This window comes from Eleutherodactylus coqui, chromosome 7, assembly GCF_035609145.1.
Source record: "Eleutherodactylus coqui strain aEleCoq1 chromosome 7, aEleCoq1.hap1, whole genome shotgun sequence".
In the NCBI taxonomy this organism is placed as follows: domain Eukaryota; kingdom Metazoa; phylum Chordata; class Amphibia; order Anura; family Eleutherodactylidae; genus Eleutherodactylus; species Eleutherodactylus coqui.
Window position 1 is genome coordinate 126,263,389 of NC_089843.1, and position 18,061 is coordinate 126,281,449.

At 42.5% G+C, this 18,061-nt stretch overlaps 1 protein-coding gene across 2 annotated transcripts in view; it reads left to right on the top strand.

Annotated features, from left to right (window-relative positions):
- The window catches only part of LRBA (LPS responsive beige-like anchor protein), a 503,130-nt gene that overhangs the window by 59,106 nt on the left and 425,963 nt on the right, over positions 1-18,061 (top strand). For both annotated transcript variants that reach the window (XM_066573657.1, XM_066573658.1), the window contains 9 exons: positions 1,244-1,412; positions 1,504-1,583; positions 2,981-3,043; positions 3,314-3,411; positions 3,494-3,586; positions 5,537-5,645; positions 5,814-5,895; positions 10,098-10,221; positions 10,742-10,934. In XM_066573657.1, the coding sequence (XP_066429754.1) occupies positions 1,244-1,412; positions 1,504-1,583; positions 2,981-3,043; positions 3,314-3,411; positions 3,494-3,586; positions 5,537-5,645; positions 5,814-5,895; positions 10,098-10,221; positions 10,742-10,934 (1,011 nt within the window). The remainder of the gene's footprint in view (positions 1-1,243; positions 1,413-1,503; positions 1,584-2,980; positions 3,044-3,313; positions 3,412-3,493; positions 3,587-5,536; positions 5,646-5,813; positions 5,896-10,097; positions 10,222-10,741; positions 10,935-18,061) is intronic.

The window sequence follows — 18,061 nt, forward strand, 5'->3', positions numbered from 1 at the left end:
GGGCCTTAGGTACGTACTTTCATCCTCCCTCACGGATATGATCCATGAGGGGAGATGAAACGTACGCTTTTTAAACTTTTAAAAACTTTTTTTTACTTTTTTTTTTTTTTTTACTTTTTTGCACACTTTTTTCACTTTACATGATCACTGTCATCCATTGGATGACAGTGATCATGTCCCCGGTATAATCTCTCTGCTCCTAGCTACACATGGCAGCCAGGAGCAGAGGGATTTTAAATTCCCCGGGGCTCGAGCCCGTCTGTGCACGCGCCCGATGTCAATCATCGGGCGCGCATGCGCAGACGGGGATTCGGGTCCCGGGACATCGGGACACCGCTGAGGACTGGGGGTGAGTATTTTCATGAGGGGAGGTGAAACTGACTTTTTTAAAACTTTTTTTTAACTTTTTCGCGATCGCCGCTAACCATTGGATAACGGCGATTGCGGTACCGGGGACCGCTCACCGCAGTCCCCACTGACATCTCCTGCCTCCCGGCTACCTACAGGAGCCGGGAGCCAGGAGATTTTAAATCTCCTGCGCCGCCGGGCCTTCTGCGCATGCGGCTGACGTAATGCCGCCTGGCGCGCATGCGCAGAAGACGGGCTTCGGGCCCCGGAGCGGCAGGAGAGCGGGGAGCAGCGTGCCGGACCTGGGTGAGTAATTTCAGCTGCTCCGATGGATCCGATCCATCAGAGCAGCTGAATCTTTAACTTTTGTGTACTTTTATTTACTTTTTTTGCGATCGGCGCTATCCATTGCATAGCGCCGATCGCAATGCCGGGGGGGTGTCGGAACAGCCCGGGATGACAGCTCCATGCTGTCAGCTACCTGCGGACACCGACAGCATGGAGCTGTCACGTCCACAGCCCGAGGGGCATTATTCTCTGCAGGAAGCATGTTTTTACGTCCTCAGAGAATAGAGCCCACTTCGGGAGGACATAAAAACACTATGGGCTGGTCGTTAAGGGGTTAAAGAGCTAGAATGGGGTTGGTTGTTCAAAGAGCAAAGTCTTTTTATCCTCCTAATGGCTTTCTATATCTTGGCCAAAATATCCTGAACTACAGCGGTATTTTTAAGCAAGACTTTTCTACTGTAAATTTGAGAAATATTGTAGTACCACAATATTATGAGTTTGCCGCCTCTTCACGTTTTGTATGTATCCTATTTATTGTTTGTCTAGTTTTATTTCAGGGTTAACCTTTTATCCCCACTGACTACTACCATTATTTTTCGATCAATAGGTACAGTTGGCATTGTACACCTACATGTCTACTGACTTCATCAGCACAGTGAACATATACAATGCCGTGCGGAGAATCGGGACCGTCCTCCTTGTGATGCACACTTTGAAATACTTCTACTGGATTGTAAATCCCCAGGACCGTAGTGGAATTGTTCCTAAGGGATTGGGTACGTTGTGATTGAACAACTAATGCCTGGTAATCTACTCGTGTGCACATTTGTGTATGTTTAATGGTGTGTTCTCTCTTTGTTACCCTAGATGGACCTCGTCCTAATCCAAAGGAGATACTGACACTCAGAGCGTTCCTGCTAATCTTCATCAAGCAGCTGGTAATGAAGGTAATAGATATAGCTTGTGTGTTCCATTTGGAAAACCATTTGTGTTGACTGTATGTATAGGTGTATTTATGCTACATTTTGGAGTACGTTTATAAAAAACATCCGTAAGGTGGAATTCGCCCAACAGAGGCCAAAACAATGTGCTACATTGTATATTTTTTATGTATAGCGTAGCATAGTTGACTGTACAATTCTATACAGAGGCATACAGTGAATAAATCTATTACACTGTATACATTTTTAACATATGAGCCTATGGGGGGCGTATGCCACTATACACAAGAATGTGTTAGATGTACAGTACTATGTAAAACTTTTGAGGCAAGTGGGGGAAAAAATAAGAATGCTTTTAAAAATAGTGTTTTTAAGTGTTTTTTTGTGAATTAACATAAAGAAAACTAAATCAAATCAATATTTGGTGTGACCGCCCTTTGCCTTCAAAACCGCATCAGATCTTCAAGATACACTTACACACAGTTTATGAAGGAACTCAGCAAGGAGGTTGTTCCAAACATCTTGTAGAACTAACCACAGATCTTCCGTGGATGTTGACTTGCTCAAATCGTTCTATCTCTTCATGTGATCCCTGACAGACTCAGTGGTGAGATCAGGGCTCTCTGAGAACCATCGATTGAAGGTGTATTTCTTGACCCCAGTTCTTTCATGAAGACCACTTCTGGGCAGTAGATGGGTGTTCCTGGGTTCCACTGGCTTCTCCAAGTTCTGAGCTGTTGGCAGTGCTGGACGTCTTCCAATTTTAAAGGGAAGCAAGCATGATGTCTCATCTACTGCACTAATCGTTAGGCCAACCAATGCGTTGACGGTACTCAACGTTGCCTTTTTTGTGCAGCCTTTCTGACTTTATGTAAATGTACCTGGAGGAATTGGTGTTTTGCGGGCAAAGGATGGTCACAACAAAGATTGATTGATTTAGATTTCTTTTGTTCATTCACTTTCAATGTAATTAACAAAAATTAAACTATTAACACTTTTTCTATTTTTGAAAGCATTCCTGCTTAGCAGCATTACTCCACACCTGCCTAGAACTTTTGCACAGTACTGTATATATCGGGACTTCTACAGACACTGCAAACACTGTAAATAAATGCATCCTAATAGATCAGTTTGCTAAATTCAAAGTGTTTTAGAAAAAAAAAATGCTGGCACTATATTTTTGAATGGAAAGTCACATTTCAATCTCTGCAATGTCACGGAAGGTAAGCACTTTACATAAAACAGACTGGGGAAACCGATGAAAAACAGGTTTGTAAGACTTTGAAAAAATTTAACAGCAGTCGTTTCAGTTCAGTTTTTTTTCCATTGGTAGAATTATTTTTGTGCACAAAGAAATGGATTTTGGAAATAAGCAAGTTTTTTTTTTTCTTTTAATTTTACAGGATTATGGAGTGAAAGAAGATGAGTTGCAGGCAATTCTGAATTACCTTCTTACAATCCATGAAGTAAGTAAATAAATTATTTGGTGCAGAAGGATACCTTACAGTTTTGCCACTAGGTGGCATCATTGGTTTAAATAGTCGTTCCATATCACATGTATTTCAGTTACCAGCTACTAATGTGTGATTATTTTTTTTTTTTTTAAATATCGATTTGTGGCCTAAAAATAAATTCAGCAATTGTGCTTTTAATTTTTTAAAGCCGTTTCTATAATGGAAAAATGGTCATCACTTTGTATCTTTTTGCTTTTCTCATTCAATTTACCCCCTACTTAGGATGACAACTTGATGGATGTTCTGCAGTTACTTGTTGCACTGATGTCTGAACACCCACACTCAATGATTCCAGCTTTTGATTCAAGAAATGGATTAAGGTGCAATATACTTATTCAGTTTTCTCCTAATTATCTGAGATTTTTACATCCCTAACATTGTGTTTTTCTTTAAATGTTAAAGGGTCGTTTATAAACTGCTGGCATCGAAGAGTGAAGGAATCCGAGTCCAGGCTTTAAAAGTCCTGGGATACTTTTTGAAGCACTTGGCACCAAAGTAAGTGAGACAGTATCTATAGCTTATAGTGGATGTTATTACCACACTGGTTAATTGAACAGTGTTTTGGGATAAAAAGCATAAGCTCTACATCAGACGTATTCTAGCATCCGGTTCTGCTTGATTCTCCTATAAATGCAGTGGCTAAATACAGGGCAGCTTTAACCTCTGGGCGAACAGTGCATCTGCACTTGGTCCCTAGGAGCGCCCGCTCCCCTAGCCGTGGCACCACCTTAGGGCTCATGTCCACGGGGAAAATAGGATTTAGGATCCGCAGCGGATTTCCTGCATGCGGATCCGCACCCCATAGGGATGCATTGACCACCCGCGGGTACATAAATACCCGCGGATCGTCAATAAAAGTGATTTTAAAAAAAATGGAGCATGAAAAAATCTGGACCATGCTCCATTTTCATGCGGGTCTCCCGCGGGGACGGCTCCCGCGGGCTTCTATTGAATTCTAAAATAGGAATTTAAAGCATTTACTCACCCGCAGCGGACCGCGAAGCTCTTCTCTTCCTCAAGGCCGCATCTCCCTTGCTTCGGCTCGGCGGATGTGCCCGGCGCATGCGCGCGGCACGTCGACGACGTGCCGGCGACGTGCCGCCGGCGTCAGGAATTCATCCGCCGGCCGAAAATGAAGATCCGGCCGTGAGGAAGAGCAGAGCTTCGTCGCCCGCGCCGGATAGGTAAATTCTTTTAAATTGCTATTTTCGGCGCTCATGTCCGCGGGGCAGGAGGGACCCGCTGCAGATTCTCCATGGAGAATCTGCAGCGGATCTGATTTTCCCCGTGGACATGAGGCCTTAGACTGTATACTCGTCCTAAAAACATGGATACAGTTCAAAAGTATTGAGGAACATAGTAAGTTCTAAAACAAGTTATACCCTTCTCTTGCATGTTTCTTCAGTCTCTGATCACTTCCAGGTTCAGCAGTCATTTGACTGCAGTGGCTATTCACTGGTCTCAGTACCTGTTCCTACCAGTGATTGCTTGCAACGGTGATGTGTTTGGATGGGCACATGACCGACGGACCCAGAATTGAGCGGGGAGGGAAAGGCACACAGAAATGCAGCTTGCTGGGGTAGGTCCGTATTGGTGAGGGTTTTTTTTTTCTTGGCCACAAAAAAGTTAGAGGGAGGTTGGTCCTTTCTGTAATACCTGTGGACTGGGCCCATTTGAGTATTAAGTCAGTGCTAGCTAAATAGAGAACTAATATACATGAGTGACCCTTCCTTAATTTAATAGTAGTACATTAAGAAAGTGTACTACATTCGGGGGCCAAAAAAATGTGTTCTCTCCAGAGTAAGAGGTGTCCACCGTGATAAAATGCATCAGAGGCCAAAAACTAATTTTACAGAAATCTAAAAATAAAATACTAAAGTCCTTAAACTGTAAGGCCGTGCTTACATGAGCGAGTGGTAAAACCCTGCGTAATAACACTGCATTTTACCGCTGTGTGAGCCGGTGTATCACCGCATTTGCCAACGATTTTTATCAGCGTTTTTCACGCACTCCGTCATATACAGTCGTCTTTGTTTTTTAATTTCCCGTTCTGTTTTGCGATGTTGCGTATAAACGACGCACCTACACAATGTTATTGCATATGTACAACATGTATTGCGCACCCACAGGGAACAATAGGGCTCTATCGTGCATAAAACGTGGTAAACTAGAATATGCTGTGTATTTTTTTCCCCCTTTTTTTTCTTTTTCTTTACGCTTTCATTATATGCAATGAATATACCCAAGTGTGAATGGATCAATGAAAATCAATGTACTTAAATTGACTCCAGTTACCGCATATTATTTGCGCATGTATTGTGCGTGTAATACGCAGTGAAATTACGCTTGTGTGAGCTAGACCTAAAGCAGAAAACTTTTTGTGAGACCCATGCACAAGCGTTCTGTATCTGATATGTAACTTGTATCTTTGTCATTTTGCTACAGGAGAAAAGTGGAGGTTATGCAGGGCCACGGGTTATTCTCCCTGTTGGCAGAGAGGTTAATGCTGGAGGCAAAAACCATCACGGTTACAACGTACAATGTATTGTTTGAGGTAACTTTCAGCTTGTTTTTCTTGCGCAGTTGCTTTGCATTCAGTTTTCTTAGATCTGCATGAAGTAGTGTGTATTTGTGTATATGTGAGGTTGTGCTGTATACGGCTCACTGCTGTCCTTACTGGGTGCTATTAAAATGCTGAGCCTATCACGGTTTCTTTTTTCAGATCCTGATAGAACAAATTAACACCCAGGTGGTACATAAGCAGCACCCTGACCCGGACTCATCAGTCAAGATCCAAAATCCCTGTAAGTAAACAGTGTTCTGGGGTTCATTGACCTAAGGGTGGTCTCACACAAAACTTTTTTTTTTTTTTTAAACTAAGTGCTGTACTTTTTTGTGGCTGTTTTTTTTTTTTTTTTTTAGGTTTCATAGAAAGTGAATTCAAAAGTAATGGGAAATATAAAGCAAAGACTTATACTTCTCCTCGCGGATCCATTTATGGCTGTGGCTCAAAAACCTACATCAGAAACTGTTGTGCCATTCCCCCCCCCCCCCCCCCCCCAAAAAAAAGGGTGTGAAAAGCATCCTCAGTCTATGAACACCCGCTTTTACTATGTCTTAGGGTAATGCTTCTTAAGTTGTGACTTCACTTAGTTGTTGGTGAGGTGCAGCTGCAAAAACAGTTTTGACAGATGCCTCATGTCCATGGGCGGATCGGATTCCGCATGCATGGGCCTGCAGTGGAATCCAGCATTGCCCGCGGCTGAGGACCCTGCAGATCTTCTACTTGCCAACCCAAGTCTTCTATTTTCTTCACAGTGGATGCATGCGGTAGCGCCGCTGCCACACACGCGCAGGGGTGTTTTGTTTTTTTTTAACTCCTATTTTCCCACTGATCGGACGGCTTCCACTCACTTCAATGAAAACTGTCCGTGCGGGATCTGCACTAAAATAGAGCACACTGCAATTTTTAAAAATTATTTTTATCTGGACCGACGCGTCCGCAAATCAAATCTGCAGGCTTTATTTCATTTGTGGACGCCCAGGTATTATAATGTGCTGCTCGATTTGCGGATCTTTTGCGCGAATTCTGCAAATCAAACCTGCCCCGTTAACTCCGTTGGCCAGAAGTGATCATATCCTGATCTCTCTCTTGCTGGCTCTTTTTTCCCCAATCTCTGATTTTGCAACTTTGACCACTTTTGTGCTTATTTGGCGTGGACTTTAATCACAGCAGAGTTGAGGCGCCCTGTCATTTTATAATCTTTTGTAAGCAGAGCGATCTTGCGTATTACATTTAATAACTGACCTCCAAATGAAGATGCAATAAAACATGAACACACACTATAAGGATCAATATCAACAAGCTTTTCAGCCTAAATTAGTATTGCTGTTTTTTAAGAATTGATTCCACAACTTTTCCGAAGGTGTGACTGATTTGCAGGCAATCACCCCCTGATCATCAATGAATCCCGGCCCACAAGAGCTTGAAGAGCTCCGAGATCTGACATTTGTGTCAGTGAGTCCATCAAAACCGTATGCGAGTGCCTTTAGTCTTGCAAGTAGTTTATGCATAGATTAGAACTAATCTTTGGTGTAAACATCATTGTTTTGGGAAAATTATGGTTCAAAAATCGTTGGATCGTGCAACTCAGTGTAAACATGGCCAACGAGTACACAGCGAACGATAATTTGCTGGCTTATCGTTCGTCCATTTTAGACGGGCATAAAAATGAATTGCTCGTAAGGTGTAAACGACGACCGTTCACTGGTACAGTGAATCTGAATGACTAAATGGTTGGGTCAACACAATTTTAAGCGATTTATGTATAAACTGTATGAGCCAACGCCTGGATGCTTTCGTAGATGGATCTTGGCATTCGTCTTTCCTTGGTGAATCTTTAATATTCTTGACAAAGAATGGATTCTGATCAAATAAATGTGAGGCCAACAGTGCGCCTAAAAATCCCACATTGTTGCGGGCCGCTTTTTAAAGTCCCTTCTATGCTATTGATTTACCCCTGTTGTCATGTAAGCCAGTTGCCAGTTCTAGGGATCTTGGTCAGATTTATATGGCTGCAGAGTTTGTGATGGAAATGATTAATTCTCTCACCTTCTTTTTATCCTGGGTTTTCCTTGGCAATATTCTCGTGTTCGCAGGATTTAACGGAGTGTTTGGAATGAATCAACATGTTATGCGGCAGAAGTTTTCTGTGGGGTTTTATTTTCTTTTAATCTTGAATCCTGGAATATAGAAAGCATCTGTCTGATAGACTGACAACTCCACTCTCTGTGAGCTGGGACAATATTTGTGATTCACGGCGTGCGGGGTGCCTGCTATTCGTCTTGTTGAGTTTTGATGGTTACAAAAAGATGCAAATATTGACCTACTGCTCTCCGATTCAGATGTCTGTGCAGAATAAATAATAATTTTTTGCACAGATGTCTGTTGCTTGCAGGGAATTCTTTATTATTGTGACATTTTATTTGCTGAAGAAATGTGGTTTTTAAATATCCTTTTGCTTTATGTTTGGCTATTTACATATACTTGACTGCATCGATTGCACACAACCGGCAGTGACATGCCAAGGAATCAAATTATTTGAATTTTTAATCTATTCTAGGGATGGACGGATCAACGACTTTTGGGAGCCACATTAATGGCTGCCTATAATTATCATTAGGAGGCTTAATCATGGAAGCATAAATGCACAGCTTGTTTTTCCCCATTTTATTAACTTGTTGCACTTCTAAAAATTATCACTATTTGCAGTCTTAAAGGGCGATTCCCATATCAGACTTTAAGGCGTAAAACGTTAATTGGTAGGATCTGCAGCTATCAATCACAAGTGCTGAGCTCCCTTGCCTGGCTGTATGCAATGGCCAGGAGTGCAGAAACAGATGAGTAGACGGCGCTACACTGTTTCTGTAACTTCCGTAGATTTTATGGAAACAATGTAACTTGCTGTATTATGCCATTTCCATAACTTCAAATCACTTCTATTAGAATTATGCACATAGTGTAACACAGCCCACTTGACTGCTTTGTATACTCCCAGCTGCTGTGTACAGAGGGGTATTCCCATCTCTGCCAAAATATGCTGAGATGGGAATACCTATTTTAAGACCGTATTCTGTTCACTGACTACCCAGACTCGGTGACACCAGTGATGCTCCTGAATTGGTCAGACTATGTAGTGCGCGCAGTAAACTGTCCCTGCAGTAGGACTGCATAGTTATTGTGCATTGGTGCCAACGCTTTTTAGACGACTCAAAGAACAGTGTAACAGTAGTATCCACTAAATGGATTTGTTCTTACCGCATAGCAATGAATATGCAGCACTCACGGACATTTGCAGTGCCCACCTAAGGCCCATTTACACCAGACAATTATCTCTAAAAAATCGCTAATCGGCGATCGTTTTAGCGATAATCGGTGCATGTAAATGAGCACCCATCGTCTGCTTTTCGTCTGATCGTTAAATTCAGTCCAACATAAAAATCGTTGCTCACTTTTATCAGTAGTTCTCCACAGGGAGTGCTGAACAAAGGATCTGAGCGCAGATAATAGCCTCTGGCTATTAGCTGTGTTCAGTGAAGGCTTCATTTGCATAACTAATTGGTATTTAAGTAGCTGAGTAGCTACTTAAATACCAATTAACTTTTATGCAAAATGATCGCTCAAAGCTGTCACTCAAACTGTCGTTTAAGCGATCTTTGAGCGATCAGCAGCCAGCTTTTAAACTCTCTCTCGGACAGTTTTATTAGCACAGTTGCAGTTAAAAATAAAATAAAACCGACCAGGAACAAATGAGTAATACCTTGTCTCTCTGGCACTAATACACAGATCAACTCTAAAAGTTGAAGAGCTTCTCCTTGCCAGCTTATGAAACAACAGATGTACTGACAGGTCAAATTATTAGCTCACACATACCAGCTTTCTGTGTTCCCCAGGTGGACCAGCTCACAGTTCTGCTTCGCTGTTCCTTATATCTTTACCCACTGGCTTGCTTACTTAATTAGCTAGTGGGTGATGCTCTCCCTGTTGCTCCACACAGGAGAGGAAGCGAGGGGTAACATACCTCTCTTCTATCACCACGTCTTCAAGCTTCTCACACTTGTTAACAGGCACTTGGGTTATATTCTTTTAGAAGACCACTTGATGTACCATGAAGCACTATATATTAGGGGAGATTCAAAACAATGTAGAAAAAATGTTTTCTCTTTGTACTTTAATGTGATTGTTGCAAGCAGTGACCTTTCTGTATCAGGTTAAAAAACACCCAATTCTTTATATAGTGACTCTATATGTGGAGACCTTTTTCAGTGTTTGATATACTTGGGTATACTTGGCTCTACTGCCCAAGATCTCATTATGCATGAATTTCCCTTTTAACATATATGTGCATTCAGCAGTGCACACTTGTGCACAATTTTCATGCTGCTCTTATTTTCGCAAGTTTCATGTCGGTATTTTTTTAACTTTTTTTTTTTTTTTCTTTTCTAGTGGTTCTTAAAGTTATCGCTACACTCCTTCGGAACTCTCCTCCTACACAAGAGGTCATGGAAGTGAGGAGGATATTCCTCTCGGACATGATAAAACTTTTTAATAACAGCAGAGAAAACAGAAGGTATGTGGCTTGCCTCTTGGGAGACGTTTGCTTGTTTAGTTGTATACAGTAGAAATCCACCAATGGGATATAACTGGTGCATAATCTTGGCAGCCAGAGACAGTTCTGAATATTGCATGTTCATTTAGTTTTTAAAGTTTATGTATTACTATTAGAGATGAGCGAGCGTACTCGGATAAGCACTACTCGCTCGAGTAATTGGCTTTATCCGAGTATCGCTGTGCTCGGGTCTAAAGATTCGGGTGCCGCTGCGGCTGACAGGTGAGTCGCAGCGGGGAGCAGGGGAGAGCGGGCGGGAGAGAGGGAGAGAAAGATCTCCCCTCCGTTCCTCCCCGCTCTCCCCTGCAGCTCCCCGCTCCGTGCCGGCACCCGAATCTTTAGCCCCGAGCACAGCGATACTCGGATAAAGCCAATTACTCGAGCGAGTAGTGCTTATCCGAGTACGCTCGCTCATCTCTAATTACTATTACAATGTATTTCTAGCTAATCATTTGCTGTGTTCTGTCCATTTGACCCGCAGGAGTTTGCTGCAGTGTTCTGTATGGCAAGAGTGGATGCTGTCGTTGTGCTATTTTAGCCCCAGAAATACAGAGGAACAGAAGATTACTGAAATGGTTTACGCCATCTTTCGCATCCTGCTTTACCATGCAATTAAATATGAGTGGGGTGGCTGGCGTGTTTGGGTGGATACAATCTCTATCACACATTCAAAGGTAACCACATAGACCAATTGCCATAAACATTGAATGCATATTCCCCTATGCACTGTGGAGCTGTGATGAGATAAACCCTGGATACTGTTGTTTTGCCTTTTATGATTTTATTCTAGGTGTGGTATTAACATGCTGACATGGGAAACATAACTGCGTTCATTACTGTTGCCGTTTTGGTGTTTTGGCTACCATAGCTGCTGATAGTGATGGCATTTCATAAAGAATAGAAAAGATATCAGTATCTCCAATAGCAACTTTACTGTTCCCAAAACAGCATGCAAATATCATACTACTTGTATGCCGTTTTGGGACCTGTAAAGTTGCTATTAGAGATGCCAACATATTTTCTATTCTTTTTGGACTTCTGACACGGAGGTGGATCGACCCAGTTTGAGATGGTCTGCGGCATTCTTTGGTAATACCAGAAAGGGAGCTTTGGGGCTCTTGCCAATTCTTTTGCTTTTGACAAGTTAGTGATACAATGTCGCATTCGTGCTGGAGGATACTTCTAGCAAATGGTGAGCATTCTGTTACTTCGATGAGGCAACTTATGTTAATATGATAGCCAATGTGATGGCTATCAAAAGTGCAAATTACATTATTTACCTAAAATCACATTTTTGTGCTAAAAAATACTCTAAAGTAAACCCTCCTGCCTATTGTCAAGTATATCTCTAGGCAGCTTTTACACCTGCGTTAGGGTTGCACTATTTTTCCATCCCCCCAAAAATGGCAACTTGATGGAATGGAAGCAAATGGGGCAGAGAGCCAGAAACACTGAAATGAGCCCTAACGGAAGTGTAAATGCAGCTTAACTGAGACAAAATCCAGAAAGTGTGTGTGTGTGTGTGTGTGTGTGTGTGTGTGTGTGTGTGTGTGTGTGTGTGTGTGTGTGTGTGTGTGTGTGTGTGTGTGTGTGTGTGTGTGTGTGTGTGTGTGTGTGTGTGTGTGTGTGTGTGTGTGTGTGTGTGTGTGTGTGTGTGTGTGTGTGTGTGTGTGTGTGTGTGTGTGTGTGTGTGTGTGTGTGTGTGTGTGTGTGTGTGTGTGTGTGTGTGTGTGTGTGTGTGTGTGTGTGTGTGTGTGTGTGTGTGCGTGTGTGTGTGTGTAAGGGAGAATTGTCTCATGCTGCCCATACAAGTCTATGGAGGGGGAGGAGGAACCTGCTACAGAGGGTGAGACTCAAATGGATGGGGCTATTGCTAATAGCTTCATAATGTCTTCCATGATGCTGTCACTTATGAGAGTGTGCTACAGAAAGATGGAGAATAAATCCTGCTTCCCTAGGTCCACAGGATATGACACACATAACGGCTAGTCTCCACCCACTAGCTCAGGGAAGACTGAAAATTAGAGCTGCAGCCTGCAGAGGGGAAAAGTGGTGATAAATGCTGAATGCAAGTCATATAATGGGCAGAAATAATTAGTCTTCATGAACGAACATGGCAGCTTATTCTGAAAAGTCATTTGAAAGTGCGTGAATGGCTTAAACACAATGCATTGTATTGTGGCTGAACAAATCTCCGAAGTCATAATAGTCAAAATGATCACAATTGGCACTGGTGCCCACATTTTTAATTTTTTTAATTAATATCGATGTTCTTGTCTGGCCACAAAAACAATGAGACAATACTGCTTCCATTGTTACCTCCGTGTGAGTGAGCCCTTAGTTGAGTTTTTTTTTTTTAACTTAGAGAAAATGTAGAGTAGGCCTTAATCCTATATAATAGACCAAGGGTGGGGTTACACAAATGTTTCTCCCTTGCAGAACTCCGCTGATGTCAGCCAGCACTGTGGACTTTCCAGCTCAATCACTTCTAAAACTGTCCATATGCTGGCCGCAATCCGAGTTTCTCCGCCTGCATTTTGCAGAAGAGAGGCTGTTGTGTAAGAGCACCCTAAGGGCGCATGCACACGAGCGGAAATTCTGCGGCGGGATTTCCGCTGCTGGAAGCCTGCATAGGATTGTGTTAACAAACGCAATCCTATGCAGACGGCCGCGGTTTGGCCACGCGAAATCTCCGCGGCATGTTCTATTCCCCGCACAGAAACGTCACTCAACCAATTTTCAACCAATTTTTATTACATTTTGAAATTTTGTCTAGGAAATCTATATCAGGTACAACATAGTACGATTGAGTTATAATTAAACAGTATACCAAATTAGTTAAATGACAATTCCATATATGTTGTTCTGAATGATAAAAACTCTTAGATTATGTATGAATTCCTTCATCCAAGAAATCACTAAAGCAAAGATGGCCTGGCCAGGGCCAACCTACTTAAAGATGAAGAGGAAGAGAGAGTAGTCGGGATGGAGGAAAGGAGGGTGGGGAAGGAACGGGGGGGTCCTATCTCGAGGGGTCAGTGTCTGGAGGCAGAGTACATGGTTTTACTTTTTTATGTGTTTAGTCCTTTTCAAGTAAGCATGTTCCAAGAAATGTAGTGTGCAGCATAGTCCACAAAGTGGTGCTGGTGTGCTAGAAATTGGTATCCCGATGGCTCTGCCTGGCGGCGTAGCGCTCTGTGCTCCGCGTTGAATTCTGTCTGGATTTAACTCCTAAAAATAATTTTTTTAAATATATATATTGTTGAGGTTCTAAGTGTGGCACCCATGTAATGCTTTGTATAGATAGTCCATGGAACATCTTCACCTTTCCGAAGAGCTCATTATCGGCTCAGCAACATCTGCAATTAGCTCCTTTCCTTACATGTTTGGCCCTTGGGTAACTACTGCAAAACACCTTTCTTTTGATAAAACGGCAAATATTCTAAAATCGAGAGAGCTTTGCAATGCTACGTACCCGACTACGTGCTGCTGCTATAAAAAGCTAAAGAAACTCAATTGCAATTTTATTGTCCAGTTTGATAGATTTGCTGCCACCTTTGTAGCAGGGTGCTGTTTGTCACCGGAGCCCTCTCCTCCCACAGCTGCAAGGAACTGCTTCACCAGCACAATTGCAGCATCCTGCTTTTTGTGGATTTTGTTTTCTTTTTTCCACAGTTTATAATTTTTATATGCTAAATTTCACGGATTCCACCTTTTTTATAGGTTGTGTGTACATACGCACATTTATGGAGTATTTCCGTTTACTTTGGCAGTACTGGTTTTAACAGAATACGCTTATTTTGCAATAAACTGTAAATACTTTTTAAACCATAACCTCCCCTTATAAAAGTTCTCTGCTGTGGCTGGGTGTATTTTATGCTATGAAATTGCATACAATTTCTGTGCGCAAATCTAAACGCAATAGAAAACCATTTGTTTTGATCTTATTTGATCGGCAAGTTTTAAACATATGTGCCCTTTTGACATTTAAATGCCAAGGTCCGCGAATAGGGCATCGGATACATTTTGACCGGCTGCCCTTTGGCCGCTTTTTTAAATAAGCACTTTTAAACGGCGTCCTTATTGTTAATCTTCGTAGTCCTAGAATGGAGATAGAAATAACGTATACGATAATAGACAGGAAAAAAAAATGCCCTAAAACATGAGACGATGAAGCCGTCTGGAAGCGTTTTGTGCCCCCCCCCCCCCATCCCTGAAGCCCGTGTCTATACAGATTGTTTCGTTTTTATCTGCATTATTGAAGTCTTTGTGTTTTGACATTTCCAAACGGCATGTAAGTTAGCAGATTTCAGTACAATGTGTGGAATGTAAGAACAGTTGTGTTTAGTGTACGGTCCCAGCATCGCTCCTACCCTTGCTGCAGTGGGGTAAGGTTGGGAAGTTAAGTGAGCTATCATTATCCAAGCATCTGCAAGGCTTTGACTAGCTCAATTATTTCCAGCCCTCTCAGCAAGATGCCCTTGTGGCACGAAGTGAAAACATGTCTTGCTACAAAAAAAAAAAAACAACAAAAAAACCACAATTTGTATTTCTATCTGAGAAGATCCTGATACGTAATATTTTTATGCTATTTCTTAGATGGATGATTGAATATAAAAGTTTGCGCATACTTATTTACTTTACAAAGGACAAGATGATGCCTTTGTAGTTACTTTTAATTTCCTGGAAGTAGATCATTTCCTTCCATGTCCCATGCTTTTAAACTGTTGCATATTTGCTTAGAACAATCCTTCCCATAACACAATTGGTAAATGCCGTGTGCTGTTTGTTCATGTTCTCGGCAGTGATTTTGCCTGACCATGCAAACGGATGAGTGTTAGCGCATAAAACCACATTGTGAGGCTTTTTAACGTTTCTATGCCGGTACCGATGTTCCTCTATCGCTGCGATCACTGTTTTTTTTTATATGTATTAATGCCATTGTCACAACTGTAAAACTATAATTTGCAGTGCAGTATTCCTGGGATTTCCAGCAGCTGAGACCCCCTCAGTGCTGCGCTCGCTCGGCTGACACGGGCTCCTGTAGGGGGTTGTGTTTGGGCTTTCCTATCTGCAAGTTCTTGACCTTCTTGTTGATATCAGCAGGGAAGGATAATTGTAGTCAACCTTCATTTTCATCTACTTCAAGAGCGGCTGAATCAACAAATGTTTATTTGATCAGAGGTAATCGTGGGATCGTTGGGATCACATTTTTTTTTTTCTATCTTCTTAAAAAATCTATCCAATTGGCTCAGGCAAAAATAGGGAGGCGGGGCTTTTATACCGTGCTGCTTTCAAATTAATTGGTAACTGATTTAAATAAACTGGGTGTTAAACATGAAGGCCCCTGTCTTTTCAGGTTTTCCCTTTTATTTACACAGAGACTAATTTTTTAATTAGCATATAAACAAATGCACAATTCTACCTTATATTTCAATGGTTTTAATTGCTGAAATTCTGGGGGTATAAAGCTGAAAAGCTTCACATATTATTTAATAGTCCATGTCTGATGTGTAATGACCTATATTATTATATAGCAAAATGTGTTTTTAAGAGTACAATTAAAATCGAACGTGTAGCTCGATGAATTTTCATTGATCTCAGTGTTCTGGTAAAGTGAAAGATGCTCTGTGATTGGTTCCCATGGGCAACAAAGACAGTAATTTTAGGGTGCGTTTACACATTGGGGAATCTCTGCAGGGAAAAATGCAGTGGAAATGTTAACTATTAAAGTGAATGGAATTAACGCAAATCCTGTTCACATGTAGAGTAAAAAAAAAAACTACTGCAACTTTACTGTAACTCTAGCCTGTGGTTTTGCTGCATTTCTGCAAGGTGTAAATGCACCCTTAGGCTTGGTTCACACAGGGCGGAATTTCAGTGCAGATTTTCCGCACAGAAATTCCGCCCGCAGATTTTTATCCCGGGATAAAGCAGCAAAGTCGACGAGATTTGTAAGCCGCGCAGAATTCAAAGACGCGGCATGTTAATTCATTCTTTCTCCATTTCTGTGGCGTTCTCTCTCCTTTCTATGGGGAGACACGGCTGCAGCGGAATGCAGGCGGTGAAGTCCCGGGTGGTCATTCCGTGGGATTTCGGTCCCGTGTGACCCCAGCCTTACGTTTTTGGTTTTTTTCCACAAACTGCACAAATGGTTTTTCAGTAGTAAAATCTGGTCAAAGAAGCTCCGATGAAATGTGTTTATTGCCATAGAGCCTTCACATTGGTCGACCATCTGTCAGCTGTACTGCAGGGGGACTTATATTAGCAGTAATGGTAGATGTTGGGGGTCTTAAGAAAAGAGAAATAAAAAAAAAACTACTGAACAATCATCCATCAATCAACTGATCATTCACAATTGGCTGTTAGTTTGGTGCATGGGGGTAAAGCATGACTGCTAGGCTGGATTCACACGAACGTATATCTGCTCTGTTTTCACTCCGAGCCGATATACGTCGTCTCTCTCTGCGGGGGGGGGGGGGGAGGCTGGAATAGCCAGGAGCAGTGCTCTGAGCTCCCGCCCCCTCTCTGCCTCCTCTCCGCATCTCTGCACTATTTGCAATGGGGAAAGGTGGGGCTAATTCTCGGAACTTAGCCCCGCCCCATCCCGCCTCCTTTCATTGCAAATAGTGCAGAGGGGCGGAGAGGAGGCAGAGAGGGGGCGGGAGCTCAGTTCCTGCTCCTGGCTCTTCCATGCCCCCTCCCCTTCCCCGCAGATGAGGACGACTTATATAGGCTCGGCGTGAAAACCGCGCCGATATACGTTCGTGTGAATCCAGCCTTAGGTTGATGTTTATACTTTTCAGTTGTTATGGCTGAAAGTTGTGTTGGTGGGTGTGTGTAGGCGGGAGTGTGTTGGCACGGGAGGTGTGTCTGCCCTAGACACATACAGGGGCAAGCTGTTCGCAAATGAAAAGGGCAGTGGTCTCGGTAAAGAGACCGGGTTAATTGGATATGTAGGTCACATGACGGGGCTGTGACGGGGAAGAAGGGGAGGAGAGAACATGCCAGAAAGATGGTGCAGTTGCCCTCAGGAAATGCGCAGAGCGGAAGCATCTGTAGGGAATAGCTAAAAATTGTGATGGTAGTATCACCACTATCTGGGAGGCTGCCTGTTATTGAGCAGCTTGTCCAAGAGATTTTTCTTTTGGGGGGCCTTCACACTTGCGCGATGCGAGAGCGAGTGAAGATGCAGAATTATGAAACCAATGATTTTCAGTGGTTTCCTTCACATTTGCAATGTTTTCACTCATGCGATGTTGCTCAGAAAAAAAAAAAAGGCATGCCCTATCTTTTTGCATTTGGCATTTTAAAAAAATCTCCTGTTTCCCTATGGAGCCTCCTTTTTATCATATCGCAAAGCACGAACGTTTTTAACATTAAAGTCCTATTGACTTTGGTGTTTAAAAAAAAAAAAATGCTGCAAAATCGTGAAAAAAAAATGGGAGAATCTCAAGTGGCAGTGAAGCTTTTGCGAGAAACGCTGATGCTCAAAAATCGCAATTTTGCTGGGATTTTCTCACGAATATATAGCGATCGGCAGTGTGAAGGGGCTCTCCTAGTGGCGATGATTGAAAAGAGCTTTCCGGAGTCTACACTTGGGGGACAGAAATATTGCTCCAACACCTCTTCTGTATGCTTACCGCTGCAACCATTCTGTGAAAACCCGTTAAGGACGTGTGAGTAAAGAGCGTTCATGGGATCTGCATTTAATGTCCGGTGTCATCTTTAATCAGTAAGTAACATGGCTAACAACCCCAGCTGCCATGTAAACAGGCCCAAATCCACTATGTGGAAGGAC